The sequence below is a fragment of the Numenius arquata genome, chromosome 8 (assembly GCF_964106895.1).
Source record: "Numenius arquata chromosome 8, bNumArq3.hap1.1, whole genome shotgun sequence".
NCBI classification, from domain to species: domain Eukaryota; kingdom Metazoa; phylum Chordata; class Aves; order Charadriiformes; family Scolopacidae; genus Numenius; species Numenius arquata.
In genome coordinates, this window is record NC_133583.1 from 36,955,781 (window position 1) to 36,983,433 (window position 27,653).

Genomic DNA, 27,653 nt, shown 5'->3' on the forward strand with positions numbered 1-27,653 from the left:
AATTATCAATACAGAATACCATGTGCTTATGCAGAGAGAGAGATAAAGAGGGGGAGTTAAAAAAAAAGAAAAGAAGGGGGTAAAGAAGGAGGGGTGGGGGATGGGGCAAAAACCCTAACCCTAATAGGAGAAAGGGTATTTGTCTTATATGAATATGGGGAAAAAGCTACAAAAATTTTCAAGGCTGTCTAGAAAACAGGACTTCTGAAAAATCCATTTAAGGGCATAAATATGTGTAAACCACCTATTTTTCTATGGTTTTCTATACATGGAAATTCAGAAAAAAAAATCATTTTCTTGAATCAAGAGGTCAGAGAGTCTTTTTGATCCTTAAATCATACATCTATAAGCTCAATAACAGCACAATGGGGTGTCATGTAGCAGATGCTAACCTGAGATCCACTTTAAACTTTCCAGATCATGCTTACAGCATTTGGATGAATTTTGGAGTGCTTTGTTCTGACTTTGAGGGATGGCACCAAGCACACTACTCGAGGCTACAAATCGGTTATCTCACAATTAAGAAATGCATATTTCCTTTCTCTAGTAGTAGGCTCCATAAAGGGCAACAGCATAAGAAATTAAAAGGGGTATAAATATGAATACCTTATACACACAGATCCTCACAAAATTTATCAGTGTTTCCTGAACAGAAGTAAACTCTGATGAACCTTTATTATTAAGAACACAATTATCATAATCGAAAGCTGGGAGAAGATCATGTAAGCACAGTCTAAGCTAGTGCAAACTGAAGAATAATAATTTGCAGACAACCTGTTAATGAACCATTTTTTAAATTATAAATGAGTTCATGAATACAAAGTGTATTTATTTACCTGTTTCTCTCCATGACTGCTGTGTTTTTCAAATGATATAAAATTAAAAATTCTGTTTGAAAAGTTTATTTAAAATATCCTAGCTTAGACTGATGTACTGATTTATTGAGGACTACTTATTATGCATCCAACTAGTGAAACAATTGGAAAAGCAAAAAGGAAGCCAAAAGACTTTTCCCATATATTAGAAATGAAACCTTAAAATACTTCCCATTTCATTTTACACTATTGCTGTTTTTTCATACTGCATGATACCATATAATTTCACATGCTTTACTGGTTGGGCAGTCTTTTAAAACAAGATCTTCTAAGCACATAAGTATTAGCATGAAATTAAACGTTGAGTATTCCAGTATCATCTTTAAAAGAGCAGATGATAGAAAAGTCTTGCTGCACGTTACTGATTCATTACCGCATGTTTTCAATAGTGCAGCACTTAGCGCCAAAGTGAAATTACATCTGCGTAAGCCAGGACTTCATTTGTCTAGCACAAACTGTATCTGTTGTGAATAGAAAAGATCTCTACATCACGTTAACACTATATATTATGGAAGTATGTAGTGTAACACTATATTTATATTAGATATAAATATAACATTTACAAAATGTTTTACACTCATGTTAACTTTGCAATGTCTGTGCTGTGTTATGAGACCTTAGTGTAAATGAAAATTTCTGTTTTCAAAGTCCATATTTCAATCATGTTGTCACCAGGTTAGGAAGAGTTTACAGCTGTGTATCAAATACCTAAATGATATTCAAATAAGCTTCTAGTATGTATTATGATTGGAAAAAAAAAAGAGCACGCTGATGCTGTGAAAATGTCTGTTGTTACGTACAAGCTATCTGGAAGACTGAATCAACTCTAAATCCTAGTGCTATATGGGAAAAATGAAGCTAAAAACATTCTACAAGCTGAAGTGTTTTTCTGCAATACGTTTATAAAATGCTTAGGTCTTTAAGTATTCAGGAAGAATGAGAGGTTGTAGGAAGTTACGGTATTTTTATGTATTATTTATTTGACAGAGATGATCTTACAAATTTATATGCTGTTTTCACAGCCGGAGTGGCTTTGGTCATTGCTGTGTTGATCAGTGCACCACCTTTCTGAAATATACAAAAAAATGTATTTTAATAACATTTTAACACAAGCCAAACCTTAAGACAACAACACAGAAAAATAAACACTGTGCTGCAAAGAAAAACCAATCTTCCTTTAAATTCGCTAAGAATAACCACAGCTGTGTTTCCTCCCCAACCTGCTGTCTGCAGCTACACACGGGTTACAGTACGTCATTATCGTAGCTGACACATTTATCAATGCATTCTAACAGAATGATGTATTTTCATTCTTCATTCATTGTTACCATTTCAAATCAATTCAGAAGTTATGGCTATTTTTCATGTGTTCCTATCATATTTACTATGCAACTTAAAATACTTTGACCTGAAAGAAAGAACTACATCATTTAATCACACAAGAATTCTCTTAATCTAAAAATAATATATTTTACTAATCTTGCAGAATAACAAGGTTATACCAAGGGTCTTCTGCTAGCCAAACTGCACAAATCCATATTAATAAAATTGCTATTTATTAGAAGTGATAAACTTCATATCAAATTGTACTGTCACGCCTAGTTCACAGTTATGGAATGTAACATGATACAGAAAACAGTGAAATCCCTGACTATACAGACCAAAAATCCTTGTGCATTTTGGCATTTGTGTATGGGATTTATTTTTTCTTTTTAAATCTTCAAGAAAAAATCCCACAAAATGATTGCATAATAGACATGTTATTTATTACAGAGCATACTTATATTTTTCTTGCAAATGAATGAACTTTTACCATTCCATATATGTAAGGAAAAGGACAAAGATTTAAAGAACAGAATGACCATTATAATTACTTAACCAAGTTTATACCTTCACTGTATGCATCCACTGCTGATAAGATCTTGAATTTCCTAAAATAGAAATGTAAAATGTGTCACAATCAAACATAAATTTGACATATTAAATGTTTCAACCCTCCTCACAATCTGCATAAAAAATTCCCTTAGAGGATTATTCATTAATTTCATTCTTCCCAGATAGGCAAGGAATGTAAAGATAAGAATATGAGTACAGTAAGAAAAAAACCTAGGTATCTCTTTATTACATGTTTTCTGTTTCCTTTGTAAAGTGTATCTTTTCACCACACGTAGATTTTAATTCCAATTGAGGTAGAAAGAGAAATTAAAACTATGATAAGGTAACATACTGCTAAAAAGAAAAACACCAACTCGAAGAAAAGAGTAATATATAATGAACTGCATTCAAGCATAATGATCCCACTGGGCAAACTTTCAACTACAAAAATGACATGGACTGCAGATGGTACCATCCCAAGGAAAAAGAATGAGAGAAAAGTCTAAAGATTATAGCACAACTACATTCTCCTGTGTAGCAAAAATAATTTTAAATTACTAACTGTATCTAATTCCTTTCACAAAGAAAAACCTCTAAAAGGCAAGTGAGAGCTACTGGCCTCTGTAGCACTACTGAGGACTATTGTGCCACTAAGCTGGCCATGAAGGACAGGGTTAAATTCTACCAAGCACTTAAAGAAGAAATGAATACAATTTCCCAAAGGTGCTTCAGCTGAACACCAAAGATTGGGTCCCTGATCCCTGAGAAAGTTTTAGAGTACATCAGTCACTTGAATACTCTGGTTCTGTGAGCTATTACTACCCTCAGACAACACAGCCGCATTGACAACAACGCTGAAGTTTCAAGCAGAGAGTTTATCCACTTTGAAAGGACCATACTGATATATCCTTGATGTTACAGACTTTCAACAGGAGTTCTCAAAACTTCTTAAGCTTTGCAATAATCGGTTAACTAAGGCCAAAGTAGAATTATTGCACTGGATAGTGGAAAGCCAAAACATTCTCCTAGAACATGGCTGAGAACTAACTGGATCATTGTAAAAGGTATTCCCAATTTTCTCAATGAGGTGAAAAGACTGAACCGTCGCATCATGCACTTTCACCCACTCCACTACATTCTTTACAAGCAATTTTGAGACAGCCAAACTCTCAGGAATGATGGCACAAGTGAAAGTGATGCTCGCTTAGAGAGAACCTGATCATTATGATCATCATCTCCAGAAAGAATGTCAAAGAGCAACCTAAAGCAAAAATGACTCATTTTTTAATTCTTCAATTTGTCTCCCTGGAACTACCAGAGAAGGTAGCATGGAAATAACATGTGAAATTTCCTTAAGCACTGCTAGTGTGTTAATGAAATTTCCATGAACCATAAGTACTTTCTCTAATATGACATTTCATAACTTCAAATTCTTATCAAAAAATATTCATATATCATCTGGCTTATGGTGTCCTTAACAGTGACTCTTTCCACATCTGAGCTTTCTCTGTCACAGCCTGTGACTTAATGAGATCACAGAAAATCACCAAGAAGTTTAACTGCCTTCTAGCTGTGTACAGACCTCAGAGAAGGCAATAAAGAAAACATAAATACTCATCTACAGAAAAGGCCACGTTAACACTGCATACCCTTAGCTAGAGTTGAACCTCCTGAAACTCTAACAAGAAAATGCTGACCCCTTAAAACAAATTATTATTAAAAGAGAGGTTCAAAGGTTTTCACTTTTTCAGTTTTCCTTATACTACTGCCATTGATATTAGACCAACTCAAAAAAACCCCAAAACTGCTCTAGTAAAGTTAATGTGATTACAAATTACTTTAATGGATATATTCTACAAGAAATCCAAGTGCTAAGCCAATCAATCATCACTATATTCTTGCATTGAAAGTTACATAAAGCTCTTAAGAAAAAATATCTCCACAGAATAATACAAGGAAAAGAAAATAAAATTTTAAGAATTAAGTGCAAGCTGTAGTGAAGATGGCTGACAGATTTCTTTTCACATATAGTCACAGGGAAATAATTCTTGACCATTTTACTGGGGAAAAAAAAAATCACAAAAAATAATGAAATCTAAGTTTTATTCTCCAATTTCCAGTTTAATTTTCTGTGCTAGTTTAGTTATGCTCACACATGTGGAAAAATGCAAATTGAAGAAGAGGTTACTTAAAGAAGCGCTTTCCATTTGATTTAGTAATTTTTAAATTATACTCTCTTCAGCTAAGAATATGTTCACCTGTCCTTTTAACAGCTTGTAGCTTACACTAACTTTCTGTGACTTTTCTGAAGGCTGGTTTTCACCTGTTTTTTTAAAACCTTGGGCTTCCTGATAAAGTTGATGGGAGTTAACTCTGCAAAGAGATCATAGTTCTACCCCATTAGCGTCACAAAATGTCACCTTCAATTGCATACATATTGTTAGCCCTGCACTTCATAACGATAATGAGACAGCAGTTATGTAAATACTGAATATGTGCCCTAAGCAATTTGTCCACAACCTGGCAATATACAGCTTGTCTGACTTGAAAAGTAAGCACACAGTGCAATCCAACAGAGAACTGCTAGCGAAGCTGAGCATTCCCTCCTGAGCAGAGCCAGGTGAGACATGGTTCACAGGCTGCCAGCGTGCAGCCGAGAAACAAGCTTTATCTAACTTCTCTTGCAGTTTTATTGCAGCCTCTTGACCCACTAAATGCAGTCAGAGAACGAACTTGGAATACTGACACCACCTATCTGAATAATGGATGCTCAATGCCTAAAATCTGTTTACAGAGCAGCATAAGTTACCCTAAAAAGGTAGAAAAGACGTAAATCTCTGTATAACTAACCACACTTTAATCAAGGAAAAAAAAAATAATTACGTGCTAGATCATAGCACAAGACACAGAGGGCAGGAGAAGGCAGTGAAAATCTTGAACAAAAGGATTTATGTACTCTGAGCATAAAAAAAGGTGTTTTACAGAAGGTAAGATGGCTCTGCACAACTCAGTGATTTCTCTGTGGGGCCCAAATCCCTTCCTCTGTAAATATGCCTGTTTAAGGGTAGTCTGGCAAAGAAAGACCATCCAGAGCTGCTAGATACAACTCAGTGGATTTGCTCAAATCACATAACCTCCATTTACTGAGAAAGCTTCCACACTAAAGACCACAACCCAGTATTTGGGCTGTGTCATGCACATTATGATCCAATATTTTGATAGCAAATATGATACCTCAAATGACAATATAGCTGTAATAAATGTCTAACAGGAAAGCAATCAATAATCCTGTAATATTCAGCAATCCTGTCATATTCAGAATCCACTGTACGGTTAACTTTCTAAGCTAGCTAATGTCAAAAGTATTATAACAATTGTCAGTGAACATAACTGAGGGAAACAACACAAGGAATAGTATTTTTATTTATGAAGGCAGCAAATTTTCAGTGTTCCATCTGAGATGATATAAAAATGTTAATTTTTCGCCTCTATTAGAGGAACACATTTTCTGGAGAAGGCAAATTTCTCTAAAAAAGTCAGGAAATCACTGATTTCTGTGATGCATATATAATTAGATGTGAAAAAAGTGAAAGTTTTTAAGGAAAACATAACTAGAAAAAGTTCAAACAGCACAAATTTCAAAGTTATTTTTAAAACACAGTTTACATATAGTGTATCATATTACATAAACATGCTATTAAAAATGTAAATAATATAGTGATATTTCATCATATATTGAAATCTAAGTATTATTTTACTGGATTAAAACAACATCTCTTCATTTAATATACTGACAGATACATAATAGTATGTGTGCTAGCAGTGATTTGTTAAAGGCTTGCCAAGAATGAATGGATACAATGAAGCAATAATAACATTCATTACTTCTAAATTTACAGGACATCCTGAGAACATCATCATGTTGAACAGCTCCCAAAGCAGCATAATAAGTGAGGACACTCAAATTAATTCTTTACCTCCAGAAAAGCCTCCTGATGTGATTTCTTCTTCAAAAACATCAGAGAATCCTCTTCCTGCATTTAATTTTGATAGTCGACCATCAATAAACTGAAAAAAGAAGTCACACTTTGTCGGCCCTTCTATTACTATACAGTGCTATAGTTTTCAGTCTGTACATTATGAATATGGATGTTCAAGACAACATATGGCTTATGGATAATATATCGCTTTTAGATGGATTTTGCAAGAGCAGTTGCAACTATGAGCAGCAGAAATATCAGAGTATTTTATATACATATATAGTAAATTATATGTATCGTGCAAAATTTACAAATAGATTTGTAAATTTTATAGTCAATGAAATTACAGATCAGTTTGTTCAAAAACATTTTAAATGGCTTTCAAGCTTTTTTAACAGCATGGAAAAATATTAATTTATTTCCTTGCAAGTGGTAACTTTGGATTTGTAATCATAAGCAAATAAAGATCTCCGAGTCACTCCCTGATGTTCTGTTTTGAAATCAGAAGTTTACCTGGTATCATCAACAAGAGAACATAAACAAACCTCCCTATGGTATCCCTTTCTGGGTATGCATCGATGGGTCCAAAGCAGAACTTTTTGTGCACAGAAAGTACCTTTAGAATAGATGGAAACGTTTCACCACATCCAGTTTAAAGAAATGACAGACAACGATTTCTACTTGAGGTGCATTAAAAGTGTAAGTGTAATACATGAAAAATGATGCTATAATGACAGCATGTGAAGCGTAACTGTAACAAAACCATCCACACTGAAACAGCAGAGGAAGGCGGTGGCTTGGTTGCAGAAATGGTTGGATTTCACTGGCAGCGTGCGGGCTGACTCGAAGGACATTTAATTTAAGTGTATGGGAATGTAGTGCATGAAGTCCCAAAACAAAGTGCGGCAGGATACCAAGGCAGACCCCTAAAACCCTCTCCACCCGACTGAGCATAGTTCAGGGTTGACACCACTGTATTTTGAATATTTCCAACACATCCATTTACCCTTTCCTTTTTTTAACTACTAATACTTATGTAGTTGCATCTACAGATGCCTATTGCAACAGTTGTCTTTATGCAGAGGTTACAGCTGCATAAGCACATGGATTTACATCCACATGTAAGTGTATAGAAAAAGACTGAAATGATCCAAATACATCAGAAAAAGTCAAAGTAAGATGATTAATGATTAAACCTTTCACAGGGAATGAATACATTCTTTTGAATTACAGGGCTTCAGAGACGTACGACGAGCACATTCTTAAAGGTTTAAAACTCTCAAGAAGCAATCCCTCCCTTTTTGGTTTGAAAAGGCTAACTCAAGTCTGAGAGATAAAGTGAGAAAGCACTTTTCCAATTATACATGGTTCATCTTCTAGCAAGAATTATGAGTTATTCACCGGTACTAACAAGTACATAGGAACAAAATTAATGATTTGGCTATATCATATTTTATCAGAGATTATTCAAACAGTATCAGTGACAATTGGATGCTTGTCAATGAACAGACTAGTGATGTGAAACAAATCCCTTTCTTAGAGTACAAAAATGCCAGCAGCAAGGGTAAGGCAAGCAAATAGATAACCATTTCTTTCTCTTTCTTGTCTAAATTCCTTCTTATTTTTTCATTTTACTCAAAGTCGGCTTTTTTTCCAAATAGGCTGGTTCATGGTCAGACCACTATGGGATCACTGGATTATTTCACAGTAAGAAAAAAAGATAAGAGCATCTTTAGCTACTGCTGGGAAGAGAAAAAAACCAAAACACACCACCCTGTCCCCTCCCATCTCCAGCCTTTGAACTGTAAGACATTATCTCTTTTGGGAAAGCTATGAATTCATTCCGTACTATAAACTAACATAAGATTTATGGACAAACTCATCATTTGGTATAATTCTATCAACAGAATGCTGAGACACTGACTGAACTTTCGTTTTAGAGGACCACTCCAACTGAGTATTTAATGTAAATACTGACAAACAGAACTCTTAGAAAAAAGATACTGGAGACATTAAAAGAAATTATAAGTGGTAGTAGTGGTAGTAGTTATTACTTTTGAGTAATTCACTTTTAATGGTTGCATTTAGATTGCTACATGAAAGGAATAGCATGTGGAATCACACATACGCTTTATGGTTTTCTCCTCCCATTTTTCAAACCCACATTCTCTTCAAAAATCTGGGCCTGCTATTTCAAGAAATGCATTCACTTTGAGATCCAGAGAGCCCTTGGCTGACTACCACTTTCAATGAAAAACTAGTAATTCCAGTGTTACTCTTGGATTTTAAGATGACTAAAGACAGAACTACCATAATCCTTAAATAATTTTGAATTCTAAAATCAAAATACAGACCATATTCACTTCAGAAGATATTGTTGCACAGGTGATAAAAGGTGGGGGAAGAGAAATGATGTTTGTGAGCTAATCCCACACATTTATTTAGGCAAGAGTAAAAATTCCAAGTCCATTCACCCATTATTAAAAACAAAAAGTTGGTAGAAGCAAAGAAAACACAATAAATGTGACTTCCACACAATAACAGCTCAATAGCTTCCAAGAAGAGAGCTCAATTCATAAAGGTTGCAAATTAAATTTGAAATTACTAATAATTTTCAAAGATTTATGATTCTACAAGTCCCAACACTGTATTCATTATTTATTTTTCTAGTTAACACTTTCCACCTTTTTAGGAACAAATCCCAACAAATGTTGCGGATTACATTATTTAAACAATTACATTATTTAACGAGAGAGTCTAGCATTAGGCTTCATCTTAGTTCTAAGAATGAATTAATATTTTCCCCGGACACTCATCAGAACTATTTGACATGTAAGATGCAACTATTAATTGCCTGTGTTTGCAGCTTGAAATAAAGATTAGCTACCTTCCATGATACCCTAATTAAAGGGGAGCCTTTCTAAGGCTCAGAAAAAGCTAACAAATAAATAGGACATGTACTAATACAAATATCAAAGATGTGGGGAAAAAAAACAGTGAGAAAGAAAAAGGACAGAGGAAGGATTTTATTAAATGGCACAAATAAAGTTTACTTGTCAGTTATGGCAAAAGGGGTGCTTTTAAAGTAGCTATTTTATGCTTTGAGGCTGCTTCTAAGAACTATTTTCTGCTTAACAGATTTTCCAGAACAGAATAAAATACAGTTTAGTCTTTTGAACACAAACAACTTTGAAACAGCTTGTCAGTGGGAAAAACTGGAGAAGATGCAGCTGGGCTGAGGATTAGCTGAAAAAGTAGGAGTAACCTTTGCAACAGAAACTAGAGGAATGAAAAAAAACTTACTATTAAACCACACACATGATCAAAATTGTTACTATTTCCTAATCCTCTAAAATATATTATTTCCTTTAGTTGAAATAAAACTAAAACAAGCCATAAACAAACTGTAAACTGATTCTGTTTAATTGAACACATATTAAAATGTAATGGGTAAGCACAGAGCCACACTGACAAGCCCATTCATTTCAGTGGAGTTAAACTTTTTTTCTTACAGCTGAAGACCTTGCCTTAGTAGTAGCAGTGTGACAACAATTCAGAAACACTGCTTGCCGGCAGCTTTCTATCAAGAAAGTTTCATGCTAGCTTATCACACTGAGATATGCAAAATGTAAACAACACCATTTACTGTGTTACTTCTTTCCATTTCAATCATATGTGCTGGATACTTCAAGAGGTTTCAGATTTCTTATTATTTTATATTTTTATTTACGTTCTGTTATTGTATAAAATAAAACACAGTATAGTTAAAAGGAGCCCAATTCTGTGATTGGTATTTTTTTTAACTTTTATACAATTAGGAGAGCCATGTTCTCACAGAACTTCTACAAACTATCTTCCTTGCATAAATCTTTACTTTAGACACTAGCCTCTGATTAACACCAAGTGTTTTTTTGAAAATTAGAAGATTCTACATATAATGAATTTCCCTTATCTATCATGGCAGTATATCTTCAAAGACGTCTACTGGATTATTTAAACATGAACTCCCATGCCTCAATCATTCCAGATATTTGCAGACAAATATATACTTTTATAAATGTTCTGATTTCATTCAGATTTCCCTTGATTTTTCTAAAAATCTAGTTATAACTTTCTTAACACCCTTTTGATGCAATGAGGTCATGTGACGATGAAAAGGGAGAAAAAAGTTACAGAATAAAATCAAAGAAAAAAATAATTTCAAAGCCTGTAATAAAACTATTACTGAGCTGTGCCAGACATTCAACAATTTGTTCTCTATTAGTTCAAAATCTGCATTAACAGATCAGCTAGAATATTCTTCAGGCCACTCCTATGGCTCGGGTTTGCAATATTCTGTGTGCATACTTCAAAAAGCCTAGCAATGAAAACTACAATTACAGTATGAATCCAGTTTTTAAATAAAACACCATTGAAGTCCAATTTAAGTAGGCACTATGTTGTTCAGGTTCTTTGGTCACGAGCCAAGAGAGTTGAAAATGAAGTTCAACCATCAAGCTAGGAGATCCATGATTTTTCTTGCTTAGATGAGTTGCTGACTGGCTCTAAAGAGATGATGCACTGGTTCTGCACCCTGGGGTTATTTTTTTGTTGAGTTTCCCCACCACCACTACTCTCTTTAACCACAACTGAAAATTTAAACATACAACAAAACAGGGATGAGTGTCTGTACACAAAGTACTTGTAGTAATATTTTATCCAAGAGTTTCATAAGCTGACAGAAAGGAAAATGCATTTAAATATGGATACATTTTAAGAGAAAAATCATTAAACATGGGTCATTTACCCTCTCATACCTGTTTAAAGAGTTGAAGATTAACAGCAGTTTCCAGGAACTGCTTAGTAGTACTGGAACGATGCTTCACAAAGCTATTCTCACAGAAAGTTATAGGCTCTCCCTAAAAAATTGAAACAGAAAAAGTTAGATGGTAATTAGAGTATAAAAATATGCTGATTTATTTAAAATTCGCCATTACAAATTTATTTATTTCTTAATAGTCAATACATACAAATATTCCCTTTCAAGCAATCTTGATAAACATGCATCCAATTAAACAGATGTAGACAACAATAAAAAAAGCCCAAAACCTTCATGCAATACTTAAATAGTTTTCAAAATACATGTTGCAACTGAAACTCTGGTTTATGAAGTCAGTCTACAAAATACACATTGCAAGGAAAAAGTCAGGGGTTTATAGTTGGTTCATAGTACTTTTATAGCACTCTTCATTAAAAATTTCAAGGAAGTGGTTCAAATTTTGAGGAAGAGCAGATCCACTGCTTCAAATAATTTAACATGCATTATTGTTCGGGATTGCTCTGATTCCCTGGCGTGCAAAACTAATTCAGTCCAAACCCATGTATCTGCACCAAATTATTTTTATATTTATTCTACCAAAAAACTTAAGAAGATTGATATACTGCTGATTTAACAGGAAATTATTGAAATACACATCTATTTTATTTTTAAAGAAAACAAAAGATACAAACTTTCTGGAACATTGTTATGGAGAAAGTCTGAACAGATGAGATTAACATTTAATCTCATTAGTATTTCCTCAACATGGGAAAAACGCATAGTCTACAGCTACCAAAAACTCTGCATCAAAACATTATGAAGATGAAAGAAGATAAACAAAGTATTCACTGAAAATGAAGTATTTGTAGAAAAAAATATTAATGAAAACAGCACTCATTTAAAAATAAAAGATGTTAACACAATTATTTATAAACAATCAGATTGACCTCTATGTTATTCCCTAATTTCATTTAAAATTTATCTTCAGTGTGCACAGACAATTGGACATTTCTGATGAGCATTCTCTCCAATTCTGTTATTATTACCAATACTTTATGACAAATATTTGAAGCTGTTTGACTTAACTGGAAAGAGACATTACAAAGTTTGTGCAATAATTAAGGTAAATAAACTGATTTCATCATAAAGCCAAAAGGCCTCTCACCCAAGTTTACAAAACCAAAATAACTACCACGTTAAAAACAATTACCAAGTGTCTTAAAAACAGAAAATTTGAAATCCAACAAAATGCCACACCTAAATCTACCACAGAACATTTTATTACCCAAAAGATACATATAAAGTGCAGTGCCACAACAGAATAAAAGACATCTCAGCCGTTCAAAAGGAAAGAGATCAAAGACAGCTTCTATATTGATCTTCACAATAGCTCCAACTGTTACCCACTTTAAAGACAAATTTATTCATGCCCATGATCACCACAGCTTTTTGCTCCTAACCCTGTTTAACTGCACATGCTACTTCACGCGCTTTCCTATCATTTTGGCTGACTGTGCAGTTATGTGCTTCCAGAATATCACAAATGATTTTCTGCTGTGACCCAGGTGAGTTAGGTGGAGTAGCTCTAAATCATTTTCAACTGCTTTTTACACCTTGCACTTTGTTTTTAAATGGTTCAAGTACGATCCAAGGTTGCAGTAAAAACACTGCGATGCCATTTAAAAATCCTATTCTTATATGATCAAAAGCTTCCCTCGTTTGAGAAGTTCAATTCTACTCAGCAAAGCACTGAAGTTCATGATTAAGTTTTAAATTCTTACTTCTTTATGGAACCCCTGATTTTAGAAATCTCACTGGAAGAGCTAGAAGCTATACAGTTACCTAATATAATCCTTCCTCTTTCACAGGGTAGCTGGAATGCTGGGATATACCCAGTGCTACCCAATATGTAGCACTGTGTCAATCAAGTCTCCAGGAGAAGCACCCAAGTTACTCCACCTACTACTTTTCCCGAGATAACTGGTGAAATCTGTACACATGCAGGACATGCTGGATCTGTCAAACAGCTTGAAATATTTGTGGTACTTTAAACAGCACTGCCTTCCTAACCCACTTTGCATTAGCTGTTCTTGAGCTCCTAAAGACTCTTGTCTTAAGAAGATGACCCCAAGCTACTCAGCAAATTCAAAAGTGCATCAAAACAAATGAAACCGTCTCCAATGAGATATGGTGGTACAAGACATAGTGTTCCCGAGGGCAGACTCTCTTCTCAGTTCTGTTGTTCTTTCAAAAAATTTCCAGGCAGCAAACTGTAACAACTCCTTATTTTATATATATGTATATATATTATTTGTTGTTGTTACACAAAAAAATGTTTCTGGAAATACAGAGGTTTTGTGAGAGTACGGAACTGACTAGATGATGGCTCATGACATACTATGAAACATTAAATTTAGGACCAAAGAGAGAAAATAGTATTTTCAAAATATACTATTTAGAAAAATAAAAACTAAGCTATGCCTCCACTGCCACTTTCCCAATTGCCTCAGGAAAGATAAAAGAGAAAAGGGAGAGGTTATCTCCCAGCTGAAGAGAAAACAGGCATTCTTGCTCTCCCTTTCACATTATCCTGGAAAGAGAGGGCAGTCAGATAGTTCTACTTGATGGCACGTCTCCCACCGAAGCCACGTAACACCAGGAAATGGTAGTTCAACACACGTTTTTAGTGCATGGCTGTAATATTTTCCCCAATACTTTTCTTTAATCACTGGATGCTTCAGATACTTAGTAAGCACTCATGCATTGCTGCATCTGTCCCTTATCAGTGCAGTTCAGAGACAGAATAACCAAAGCTATTCCTTAGCTGAAAATTTATTTAGATCTATAAAGAGTTCACATCCAAAAGCCATCTACATTATTTGAATCTACTGATAGCAAGGTTGCTTTAAAAATTTGAGTAGGTTTAAGGCTCCTACCTGTTCAGCACATGAAAATGAGAAAATCTGTTAAAACCTGCAGAAATTCTCCACTGAAGTCTTCTCAGGGTATTTGCTGTAACTTTACTGAAATTGCATTAAATAATCCAATTCACTCCTAGCTCTTTTATTTGTTCAAGGCTCTGAACAACAAAATTGTTTTCCAAATAAAACTTTTACAAATCTTCAAGATTATTACTGTAAACATGAAGGCTTTTGAAGTGCTGTTTTAAAAAAATTAATTATTGAATCAATATAAACAAAAGTAGCTCTGGAAGTTTTTACACATAAAGCTTATAACATTCTCATTTCTGCAAATACAACTCGGTATCTTCAGGAACTGAGTTTTGGAGGAATGCTCCACTGATATTTAACTACTAGACCATCAAATGGTCCCTGTCATATTGATCTACAATATACTTTCAAAACAAGTTCGATCAAAACCCAGCAGGGACTCTATACTGAAAAGTAGACAGCAAATACTCAGACCAAACAATCTATGCCCAAACAAGATACCTGTCCTTTTAACGACAGTTGCTGTAGAATTTTCCTCCCCTTTCATAGCTTGCCACACACAGCAGGAATTTTTTACTCAAAGCTACATTCACATTTTAAGCAAGCTATTTATACAGACCTCAACGGAATGAGAAAATGTTGAGCTGAAACAGCATGATCATTTTAAAAGGAAAAATAATCTAGATTAGAAGGTATGTTTGTACTTTCTAAATCTAGTGCTATTTAACCCGAACAAGAAGTACAAACATTTAAAATCTTTATTTCAGAAAATATTCACATCTCTCTAGCATGAGATGACTAATACCAACTCTTTGTACTATTGCTATAATTAATACGGTTTCATATGGTAGCTCTTAATTATGACATGAAGAGTATAATGTACGTAGGTATGGGCACAGCTTCTTTGGGTTTTGTAGAATTTTTTTAAAAAAAAATTTTAAACACCATTTCAGTTTTGATATTAAAATTCCTCTGTTTAAAATCAGTGAAGTACAAAGCTGAAATTTCAGCCGTTGTCATGACATTCAGAGGCCAGGGCATAACTGAGTACGACCTACGATTCTACTCAGGAAGGTACCACTGAACATTACAAACAAATTTCTGCAAAATTTGCAAATTCCTTGCAGTCTATGCAAATAAAGATTCAGATATGCTGATACTTCTTACAATCACAAATAAAACCTACAACAACTCCTATTACTACATTATCTATATTCAATAAAGGACTACTACAGTCCTTAAGACAAACTAAACAATATGGTCTTCAACTTGTAAAAGAGAATTCTTATAGAAGTCACAATAAATAGTCATAACAGATACTACCCAGGGTAGGTCTGGATTTAAACACAAACTATGTTCTGGCATTTCATGACTCTCTGTGTTTCTGTACTTTGCTGCACTTTTTATGCCTAACTCTTGGGGGAAAGGTAGACAAGTCAATGCCCATTTCAAGAGATACCTGTCCTCAAAAGGTTTCATTTTGAAACTAATTTATAAGCAATCATTACTTATGCATTCTCAAGTAATTCAGGTGCATTCTGAATCTTAAAATACCTATTTTTTCTTAATATAGCATTCAATTGTATTCTTTTGCTTTATTATATATTGAATGCGATACCTGCATCTCTTGGAGAGTTGATTTCACTACTTAAAATAGTGTCAATATTGGCCCAAAGCACTTCAGTTAGCATTCAATTAAAGTGAAGTCTGACAGGTTGTGCTATCTTCAAGCTGGAAGTTATCTCGGCACCCTTGGTGTGCTGATGAGACCATAAACTCCTACTGCTAAGCATTCCAGAGCAAGCCATTAGCCTTTGCTCTACATTTCTTAATTTCTGATGAGTGATGTTACAACCATCATGACTTAAAACAAAGTTATCCTGAGTTTATTTCTCTTGTTGTAACATCAAGATCTTTGAGGACTTTTTCCACGAAAAAGGTGATTTTTTTCACTGACAATATTTTGTAAGCTAATTCTTGAATAAAAGCTGATTTTTCAAAGGTAGAAAATAAATTATTGTTGCTTATATTCCATAATCTTTTAACAGATGTGTCATAAAGTAAGAGGATTTATTTGAAATGTATTTGTCTTGCCATGATGAATTACTTTTTTTTTTTAAAAAGAAAAATAAATTACACTTACATATCCTCCTGATGTTTGCTGCCTAAGAGCAAACAGATTTTCTGCTCTGCTTATTTTCCTGATGATGTTAAAATTAATCTCTATTACGGTGAATACTTTTGTACTCATTATTCTTCTGCTCCTTCCTCTTTCTCTTACCTACCCTTCCCTCTCTAGACATAAGACTGTCAGTGGAAATACTGCCTGTTTAGGAATTCTTTACATCATATCGTGTTTTATTAACTCATCATACTACATACGCTAATTAAAAAATTTACTAGTCTTTGCTTTCATCTGCAAGGTTTGCACGAGTACATGTGTAAGGCTCATTTTCACTAGCCATCACAGTGTGGTTAAAATGTTTGACTGGCGTGGCTCTTGTCTGATAAGGAAGGATGCCTAAAAACGACCCATGAAGAATGTACAAAGTAAAATAGCTAGAAAAAAACAACACAGCACATACACTGGTTGACAAAATAACACAAACTGCACAACTGTAATCTTTGTATCTCACTCCCACCTATGCATGCAATTCTTTAACATGGAACATGCAATCCTTATTCCACAATGAATTTTCAAATGCTGGACAATCTAAAGAAAATCGGACCAACAAAAGTTTCCAGGCTAAGTTTTGACCACCCAAAGTAAACATAATTTGGATTTGTATATGTAAATTTTAAATTTAAATGGTATAGGAAGCACTTATGTCACAACACTGATCATTTCAATGCCTCTTGTGATCAAAACTGTTTGCGATCACTGATGTTGCAGATGGCACAACAGCTCACACCACAGCTGCTACCTGGGGGAGTACAACCATCCACTGACCACTTGCCCTTCTATATGCCAGGGCTCCTTATAGCAAAACAGTCTGAATGGCCCCTTTGCCACTGCTGTAGGTCTGCACTGCTGGAGACACACCACACGCCCCCCCTCAAGGTCCATGCATATTACCCTATCAAAATGGATTGCAGTCCTCTATGTGAACGGGACCATATACAAAAACATTCTAATATGCTATTCCACTGATGACGATTTCGTTCTGGATTATTTTTCGGTCATTTATCAAATGACAATGAAGTAAAATCTGTTTTATTTTCTTTTTCTCTTCCCTACCAAAATTTTGGAATGGTGTTAAGACAGTAAAAGAGATTGTATAAAGAATTTTTTCAATGATCCCCATCTACCATGCCTTAACTGGACTCCTTCTGGATTAAACTAAAGCAGAAAATGAGCTCCAGCTAGTCACAGGGATTCACTATTCAACACCAGACTAAAACACAAACCACAATAAAGCTAGAAATGCGCACTGTATGAATGTCATGTCCTTAGCAGCAATCGTACTGTTTTGCTCTACAGATCCACTCCTACTACACAGTATTTGCCAATGTAAAGTGTAGCATACTACAAAAATACTTTGGGCAGTTATAACAATTTGACTTTAATTCAGTATCCTGATTAAATCAGAAAAAACAACTATTTCCACTTTTCTTGGAAACTTTTATTGGATTAAGATTTTTATTACCATTTATTACACAAAAAATATAATCACTGTTATCTATTACATGTCATATATCCTGTCTGTATTAGAGTAGTCAAATTTTCCATATGGTCTTTTGGAGTCCCATGAACTCCTTCCAAGACCCCTGAAGCTTCCCATTTTCCCTTTCACCAATCATTTTTTTCAATAATTGCTAGACGTTTGTTCAAGACATATTGCTATACCGAGGAGAATCTGTCCTATGCTGAAAACAAACAGTTGCACAGAATGAGTGTTCAGTGTGATGAACAGGGTTTGGAGTGAAGAGAAGTGTTGGAAGAGTACAGACACTATCAAAGCTGTTCTTTACTCAAAGTGAATATTAATGACAGTTGTTTCAAGTTAAAATCATGCAGAACACACTGTTGCAAGGAAAATAGTTCACTTAAACATATTTTTCAACTTACAAGCAATTGATAACTATCCAAACGCATACTGTTATTTTTCATCAGGATGTTTGCAATCCTAAAAATGGTACCCCAAAACCTCTCAGTTCTTGATTCTGAAAATACGAGCCCATTTATAGATAAAGTATTTCAGATCTATATAGAAAACATTCTCATTTAAGTATACCCCCTACAAATTTTCTACATGAATACTACATGAACTCCTGAAAGAATGTAAATAAAGTCCATAGCTGTGGTTTAGATTTCCTTATTAGATCTAGCACCACAGAATCCAAAACAACGGGTAGTATTTTCTTTGCAATAACAATTCCCAAGTTCTGAGACTCCTCACAAATGGCCTAATACATTCAGATAGGATTTGATTTTTTGAACTTCCCAATTCACAATGCATTAAGCTGAGTTCAAAGTTCAAGAGACTGATGTAAGTTGAGTTGAACAATCATGGAACAACCTCTTAGTTTCTACTAATCTAGAACATATTCATCTTCTAATAAATATTTCTATTACAACAAAATTCTGTAAAATACTAAAATTAGTTAAAACAATGTGAACACAGCTCAAAATAACAGTTACACTTTTTTTTTTTTTAATACGCTTTGTCTTTGGACAAGTTGATGCCAATCCAAGATATGTTTGTATTTGCCAGCAGACTTCTGCCTGTTAAAATATTCTGAAATAACATATCTTTTTAAAAAAAAGAAAACCAACAGACCACAATGGTTTCATAAGTATCTTCTTTTATATGCAATCATTGGAGCCAAAAAAAGAAAAAAAGGGCAAAAAAAAATAATGCAGAAAGAAAGACTGCAAAGGTCACTTTGACAAATGTTTGCCAGTTGAAATGATGCATGGTACACTACTTCCAGTACAGTGCAAATGTAGATATCTCAGATATGCCAGCAGATAAAGTGAAATAAAATGGAAATCAGTTAAAAGGAGAGATCATTTCAACAGAGATGCTAATCAGAATGCTAAAGAACTTGCACATTCAGTTTAACAAATTTACCAAGACAAAAGGAATGACTGGAGCCTACTTCTGGCTAGAATAGAGGTAAGGACATTAACCAGACTGACATCATTCTGTCTGCATATATCACTTGTAGATTAAGACACTTTTTGACTTAACAGCTCTTACTGCAAGGTGCCATGATTTGACACAGTCCAGTGTCCTCACCTTTAGACTAAGGGACCAATTAGATAAACCCTCCTGAAGCAATGTTAGGTAATGCCACTATGGAATAAACGTCAACTATCTGTTTAGTTGGAATTATTTGCTTTAATCAAACTGGTACTGCGTTGTACTCAAGTAATTTTCAAAACAGGTACAGTCATTTCAATATTGTACGCAAACTGGCTTTCCATATCATAAGAAAACTGTAACAACTGCTAAACATAAATGCAAGAACTAAACCCTTAAACATTAATTCATTTCTGCGTGGATTACTTTTCATCTCAGTAACAATTGTTGTCAGTGGCACAGACAGCTAGTGTGTAAAACGCTCATGGCAAAACAGACTACATGTAAGAGAACCACTTCAGTAGAAGGAAGACCCTGCCATACTGTATTCTAATGTTTCATCCAGGAAAAGGCCTCATCTGGAATTAATAACTATCCTATCCATTTCCACCAAGGAATACCAGATAGTTCCTTACTCTACGACAGAATATACCGCCCTCCTCACCCCCAGCCAAACATGCACCCACACACCCACCAGTTGTACAAACTTGACACCTTCAACAGGGATGATTTTCTCCTATCAAATCTCAATATTTATCTGAATCCATCAGACCACCAAACATCATAACCTCAGAGTCTCATTCAGCCAATGTCATCTCAAGGCATTTTATCAATTGGAACTACTATCAGTAGTTTGTAAATATCATAGGAAAAAAATCTGGACTGACAGATGAAATTAATCTCTAAGTTGTTTCTGACAAATTATTTTATCTCATAGGCTCAATATATCCCCCCTCATAAAACAGAAAGGATGAAAGCCCCTAACACATTAATATACTGAGTACCAGCAAAACTGGGTTTTCATTTCTTCTAACTTCTCAGTGGAATCAAGATAAGCGTATAAAAGGCGAGATGTATGTTTGACTCATACCTGGTTTCTGCTAGGAAATAAAAATGTTCTGGCCTCAAACACAGCAAAGTGTCTGGACTAGTACAGTGAAAAATGATGGATTCTGAAAGGCACAGCCTCTTCAGTTCTTCACCACAATAAACCAGGTGAGCTGTGTGTAAGTAGCTTGACTAATACAATCTGATTTTATATTTAATAAATTATTGAAGTGATACAAATTAAAAGATAGCTGACTTTGGATGAGTATTTATTTTTCAGTACAACTCACCATCGGGAGGTGGTAGTGTCTTCTAAATTGCCAACATACCCTTAGCATAGAATAAGATTTAAAATATTTTCTCTGAAATGTTTCAGACTGGGATAAAACTTCTCATATTTTCCTTGCAAAGAAAGCAACTGTGCTCTTACAAATTTAGGAAAAAAAGAAGAAAAGAAGAAGCCTTACTGGTTTGTATCTTAGTGCATCTCTGTATGATCCAAACAGTGCTGCCTGTGCCCGAAGGAAGGCCTTGGCTACTCCATCACCCGTAGCTGTAGACTGCTTTTTCAGTTTATTTTTCAAGGCCGAGACCTGCATGACAGAGTGGAACAGTTAAATTAACACCTTAGAAATTGGTACAGAGAGGTATGAACCCAATCAGCAGGCAAACCATGGTGTCTACAGGTCAGCCAAAAATTCATCCTCCTCCTTGATAGCTTATCTTTTTAACTGCAAAGAGCACCTGCTGGTCTGTTAATTGAAATGAAAGCAGGGGATGATGGTAGAGTGCTAATGCAAATTGGTTTATGCTCTCTTTTTTTCCCAAGGCCTCTTGACATAAATAAGCTTAATTATTTTAAAGTAAACTGCATGTGAGCCACTTTTCCGCAGATTTTTTTTTCTCAATCATAACATGTACCTACTTGTTTTGAATTAAGACAGTTGGATATTTCTTATTTATGCTATGAAGGCTTATTTTTAAGGACTCTTAATGGTAACTTACTATTCAGTTTTAGGAATTTTTTATTTTTTTAAAGTGGAACTACTATCTTATATCATTTCTCATGCACCATGGGAGTAGTTGCTACCACTGTCAAATAGTTGAGAAAAGTTTGTGTAAATTCAATGATACATTATCTTTAGAATTGTTCTAGAAGATAAAACATAGGAAAGGGGAAACAAATAAGAATAATACTTATGAGCACCTGTAGTTAAAAAAAAAAAACAAAGCATTCTTATTTTAGTGCTTAACTTTTTTGTTTTTTAAAGGAGGTCTTTTCTTACTTGGCAAACAGCAATCACTGATTATACAGAATTGGAAAAAAATTAGAAATATTAATTTAGATGATGCTTACTTGGAGATACTTTGGACAAAAATAATGTAATTATGGAATTATTACGGAATTCTTTAAAGATGTATAGAATTACATCCAGTTATAGTCTATAGTCTCCTCAGTTTCAACATGTCAGATATCTGGAGAAGCAAGTCAACTCCAATTACATTGAATACATGTTTCTATATCCCATTGTATTGCAATATATCCTTGTCCTGGTTACGGCAGGGATAGGGTTAATTCTCCTCTCCCAGTATGGAATGGCACAGGTATTCCATACTGTGCCATGCCCAGTCTGTAGCCAGCAACTGGCCAGGGAGGGGGCAAGAAGTCCCGTTTGGGAGTGGGCTGGGGCAGCCAGGTCCAGTTAGCGAGTAGTGGCACCGTAATTGTGTTTGTACATTCCTCTATCAGAGTTATTGTTGTTTTCTTGTTCTCTTTGTATTGTAATATACTCACTAAAGCAATATTTAAGTAGCTAAAAACTATAACTTAGAGTTATTCTTCAAACAGAACATTATAAACACAAACTATCACCAAAACAGCTTTCATTCTCATAGAAATATATGCAAAAATGAGTATCTTTTTGTTTCTTTATGCAAGCAGTCCTGACTGCTCTTGTAGATGATGATTGTAATTGAAGTGTCAACCTAATTAACAACTAAACTTTGAATAATGCTAATGAGAACTGAACATGGCATCAGAGAAAAGACCAGCTCTACAGGTGATAAACCTTCACAGTAGTGACATTTTCCAGTGTAAAGTCACAGTTACTGTGATCTGATCAAAGAGAGAGACCCCCATTGGGTCCAATTATAACTATAGTTTTGAAAAAAAAATTATTGAGTTACGATGTTCATAATCTATGCAGAAAGGCCTTTACAGTATAGGTCTTTTCCCCATAGCTGTGATCTTTTCAATTTATATCCAAGCTCCATAGATCTAGATAAAAGTTTAGAGCCTGATTCGTTTAGCCCATGGAAAGCATACACCAAGGCTCATTTACGTTTTTCCCTCAAAAGAAAAAAAAAGTACAAGTCTGAGTACAAAAACCAGCTAAGCAGTTCAAGGTTGAAAAAAAATAAAATAATGCATGTTTTGGTTTTGAGTTTTCTGGTTTTGTTTGGGAGGTTTTTTTTGTTTGTTTGGGTTTTTTGTTTGGGGCTTTTTGTTCGTGGTTCTTTTTTTTTTTTCCCCCTGTACTGCATGATCATTTAAAAGTTTTTAAAAATAAGGTTTACTTCATTCCAGGGGAAATAAATTTATATATCCATTGCATAAGGAAAATGCACCCATCAATCTTAGCTCAATTTCACAAAAACAAAAGTAGTAACATGAAGTCAAAAAAAGAATTGTCAATGTTAAAAGATTATCTCTGTCAAGACAAATGAAGAATCTTCTAAATATAAGGGACAGAAAAGGTAGAAAATTCTCTACATTCTTTTACATCTACATTCTTCTAAATTATACCTTGTGAGTTTGGGGAAATAATGGCAGACCATAAGACAGGGTCAGAGAAGAAAGGGGTTGAGATGATGTAGAGCACAGGAATTACAGGACAAAGTGGGGGATGTAAAGGAAAATGGTGTTTTCTGATTTTCTCAGTTCTTGCAGGCCTATGTACTCTAACATGAATTGATAAACAGGATGCTTCAGGCAAAAACATGTTAAAAAGAACAACAGAAAGCAATAAATCTCCCTATTCACTGTAGTATTGGTACTATTAGCTCAACAATATTAAGAACATCCCAATGGGCTGGCAGTTTGAAGGCGGGTTCTCCAGCACAAAAACATGTAAGTCAGATGCACATTTTTTGTGCTGTCATCCTGGAGGGAGTTCTAGCCTCAAAAAGAATATGCTGGAATTCAAAGAAAGTTCTTCCAACTTCTGCTTCTCTCAGGAGGCTATGCTAAAAGGCAGGAAGAGCTCTCTCAGATAATTCTGCAGAAGTAATAGGAGCACAGTGCTCTTAAGAAAAAGCCTGCAGAGATAATGTACACCACAATCCTGATTTCCCAATCGTTACAACTGGATTCCTGGCTGAAGCACTCCCGAAGCACCCTTGAGACCTCCCTAGGTTTTCTTCAAGCTGAGGTCAGCAAATATAGATGCAGAGGGACAATGTGTTCTCTGGGCTTATCCCACCACCAAGTGATGGCAAACCCCAGCTGCACATTTGGGTAGGTTGCTGGCAAATTCTCCCAGTTCCACAGTTTAATCAAAGATAGCGTGATAAAGTAGTTATTACAGTCAATACAGTAGGTACAGATAAGAGACTGGGTGCTTGGAACTACTGAGAAGGACTTGGTGCACAGCAGGATTGTGATTGCTTAGATCCATGAACCTAAAACCAAGGAAGTGTGACACCCTGTTGGGTGACATCATTAATAGCTCTTAAAATTTCAAAGAAAATCCATAGTTCTGGCACGAAACCAAAAAAATACCAAGCAGTGTTTTTATCAAAATCTTTTCCTCATATGTGCTTTAATCCTTCTATCTATCTATCTATGATTAAGAATGCCAAACTTTTTTTCTAGCCTTCTTTGCATGTCTTAAAGTTTAAAAATAAATAACTGCAAACAAACCAACCACAGGGGTTAGAATGCTGTTAAAATTTATTTCTGGAAGACACTAGTGATCCGTTTCAGAAATGGTATTATTAATTTACACTAGAAGCAAACTGGTTTCATCTTCTCCTAGCAACGGCTTCTCATAGCAAGGTGACTTAATTGGTAGTTAAACACTACCAATGAAGAGCACTCAGCTTCAGGAAGGTTTAAATCAATAGAATATGTTTTTAGAGATGTAGAAAGTCATGAGATTGATATGTGATTTTTCCTTCATATATAAGTATATCTAATAGTATAAACATATTGTGCTGGTCATTAAAAAAAAAATATTATTTTTTAAAATAGTCACCCTATGTCCTGTATAAGATTCTTAAAATATAAGTACCTAATCAGAAACAAAGCATGACTAACATCTCTTCAATATTCATGTGAGTGGAAGAATAGAACTGCACATAAAGTTAAAAAATAAATTAATAAAATGATGTAACTATTAATCAAAGCCTTTGCTCCTGTAAAAACTTAAGCACGCATATAAATTTAAGCACAAATAGAAGTATTCAAAATGTCTGTTGCCTGAGCAATGGAGAACCATGCACTGGGAACGACTACTAGATCTCCAAAGAAAATATATCCAGGTATTTATCTGGTATCAGTGACAATTGTTATGTTTTAAACTATTTTTTGGTGTTCCCCATCAGATCACGTTGCTATAAAAGTAAGCCTACTCTCAACAGCAAGAAAGTGAGAGAAGGTGGCAAAGAAGAGCAACAAAACAACAAAATGGAATGTGATATGATTTAAATCAGTATTGTTAATGAAAGGGTCTTCTACATACTTGATATTGTCTACACACACACAGGATCTGGGCATCTCAGCCCTCCAGCATTTAATCACAAATACTTGTTTAGATGAAAACACCTACTTAAATGCAAGTGCTTTCAAAACTAGTTGTATTTTTCAATCTCATGTTCTATCTTCTAAAACCATATCAAGGTTCAAGAGAATCTCAACTGTAAGAGTTTATTCAAAATAAATAGTTGCCTCATAACAATGCAAACACTGCTGACTGATCTGAGTTTCTAAAATACATTAGTAATATTTTTTGGCTATTTTCTGATGGGAAAACTTAATAAACTATGATACTTAAATTTTACAAAAAATCTTTTTAGTTGCACATTGACCATAACTTCTTTATACTATTAATCATTGTATTTTCAGAAATAATTTGCGCTCCCAGTAATTGTTTTATAAAGTCACTGTTCAATTTTCTATGTGAATTACAGCCTACTTCTCAAATGCTTCTTTTAGAACAGTTAAGTTCATACGTTCATCTGTGACTTTAGGAACCTCAAAACTAAAACTCTAAAAACCCATTTAGATTCTGCATTGCATCATAGTGTGTAGGCACCACACGCTACAAAGGCTATGCATCTTTCAACAGCTCCGTAGATTTTACGGTTAACAATATTTAGTGACCACAGAAGATACTAGATACCTATAAATCCTATTGCTTTCTGAAGATCATATTTATGAAAGTTCTGCTTAGTCTATGGAGAAGGCAGTAACACTTGGTTGCTAAGCGTGACGTCCTCAATTCTCCAAGCTTTTTTTGCAAGTGTTCAATTTGGAGCAAAGGAGTAGTCTTTTTGCCAGTTAACTGCAAGTAGGTATTGCAGGATCAGGCCCAAAGTTTATAAATTTGTGTCTATGCTCTCTGCTAATTTACATACATCACAAATGTTCTTTGTCTAACATCTTACACTATTGAAGTGGTGATCTAATTATTGTACTAGAAGATTTACTTCCACAGAAGTGGCTACTGATTTTCATTTTTTTTAATTATAAAATAATAGACAAATTCACAGTGAAATGATGAAATTCAAAAACAAGTGTTCTTGTCAGAAGAGAGGAAAAAGAGGGAGTTTTTCCCCCGTCTAAGAAAACAAAGGATTCCTGAAAGTCTTGCCCTGATTTATTTTTCCAATTTTAAATACCTTAGGAGTAGCGGAACTGCTACTGGCATGGTAGTATTTCTAACAGTCAATAAATCTAAAATATTATGTGTGAATATTGGAATGAAGCCATTAAGAAGATTACAGCATGCAACGCAGCAGAGGGTCCACATGAAAAAAGGACTGGTAATTCAGGACAACTGTGACCACTGACCTTTGCACAGTCAAGACCACTGGTCAGTCTGACAGAATAATAGAGTTCACATGCATAGAAAATCACCTAGCCTGTAACTATAATTTAAATGCTTAAGTGAATGATTTAAAAATGCCTTTAAATCTCAGTTAATTTATTATACAGTTTATTAGACAATGCCATATAATAATGTTTTTTCAATCTTAAATTTATCATGGAAAAAAAAAAATCACAATCAGAGCATTTTAATAGACATGTTACTTATACATGGGTAAACTATTAAATACCTATGCTGCAAGGACATCATCGGGCTTATTGATCAAGAAAATAATTAGTCCATTTCCTTCAGACACAAGAAACAGTTTTAGAAAACTCTTTGAAAATGCTGCATTTCTTTTGTTAGGCTGTTAACCAACCTGGAATCAATTTTTGAAAGGGATAGTAAGACTAGAGCTTCTTTTGTGTTTTCCGTTCTTCATTCTATATTAACACCCTTAATGAGAGGCACTCATTATATTTTTTTCATCAGAAGTTTTAGTACCTTTGTATGTATGCTTCTGAGGTTAATTTATATAGGTTAAAATGCTTCACATATGTAAGTATCTTTGACATTTGCTTTAGTGTGTTGTTTAGCTCACCATTTTGACTCTACACTCCTATGTCTTAGACTTTTTCACCGAGATGTTAGCAGTTGCACTGCCCCTCATGAATGCAAAAGGCGAAAGGCATTTTGTCATTTTATGAGCCAAAACCAGACATTGTCAGTGCCTTTTGTTACCAGGTTTCCCAACTATAATTTTATATGTTTTCCATTAAATTGTTTTCATTAAAGCGCTTTACAGATTGAAGTAGAGGAAGAAATGGGAATATTCAAATTAAAAGCTTCATTATAAAATCCTCAAATTCTGCAAATATATTTTACATAAATCATAGTTGTTCTGTTTTGTTCTGTATTAGATACAAAATTAAATGTTTTAACCCTACTGCA

At 34.5% G+C, this 27,653-nt stretch overlaps 1 protein-coding gene across 2 annotated transcripts in view; it reads right to left on the minus strand.

The window, feature by feature from the left end:
* DENND1B (DENN domain containing 1B) overlaps positions 1-27,653 on the minus strand; it is a 168,733-nt gene that overhangs the window by 18,617 nt on the left and 122,463 nt on the right. For both annotated transcript variants that reach the window (XM_074151605.1, XM_074151606.1), the window contains exons 14-18: positions 21,081-21,206; positions 11,527-11,628; positions 6,728-6,818; positions 2,766-2,806; positions 1,875-1,943 (exon numbers count right to left, since the gene is read on the minus strand). In XM_074151605.1, coding sequence (XP_074007706.1) covers positions 1,875-1,943; positions 2,766-2,806; positions 6,728-6,818; positions 11,527-11,628; positions 21,081-21,206 — 429 coding nt within the window. The remainder of the gene's footprint in view (positions 1-1,874; positions 1,944-2,765; positions 2,807-6,727; positions 6,819-11,526; positions 11,629-21,080; positions 21,207-27,653) is intronic.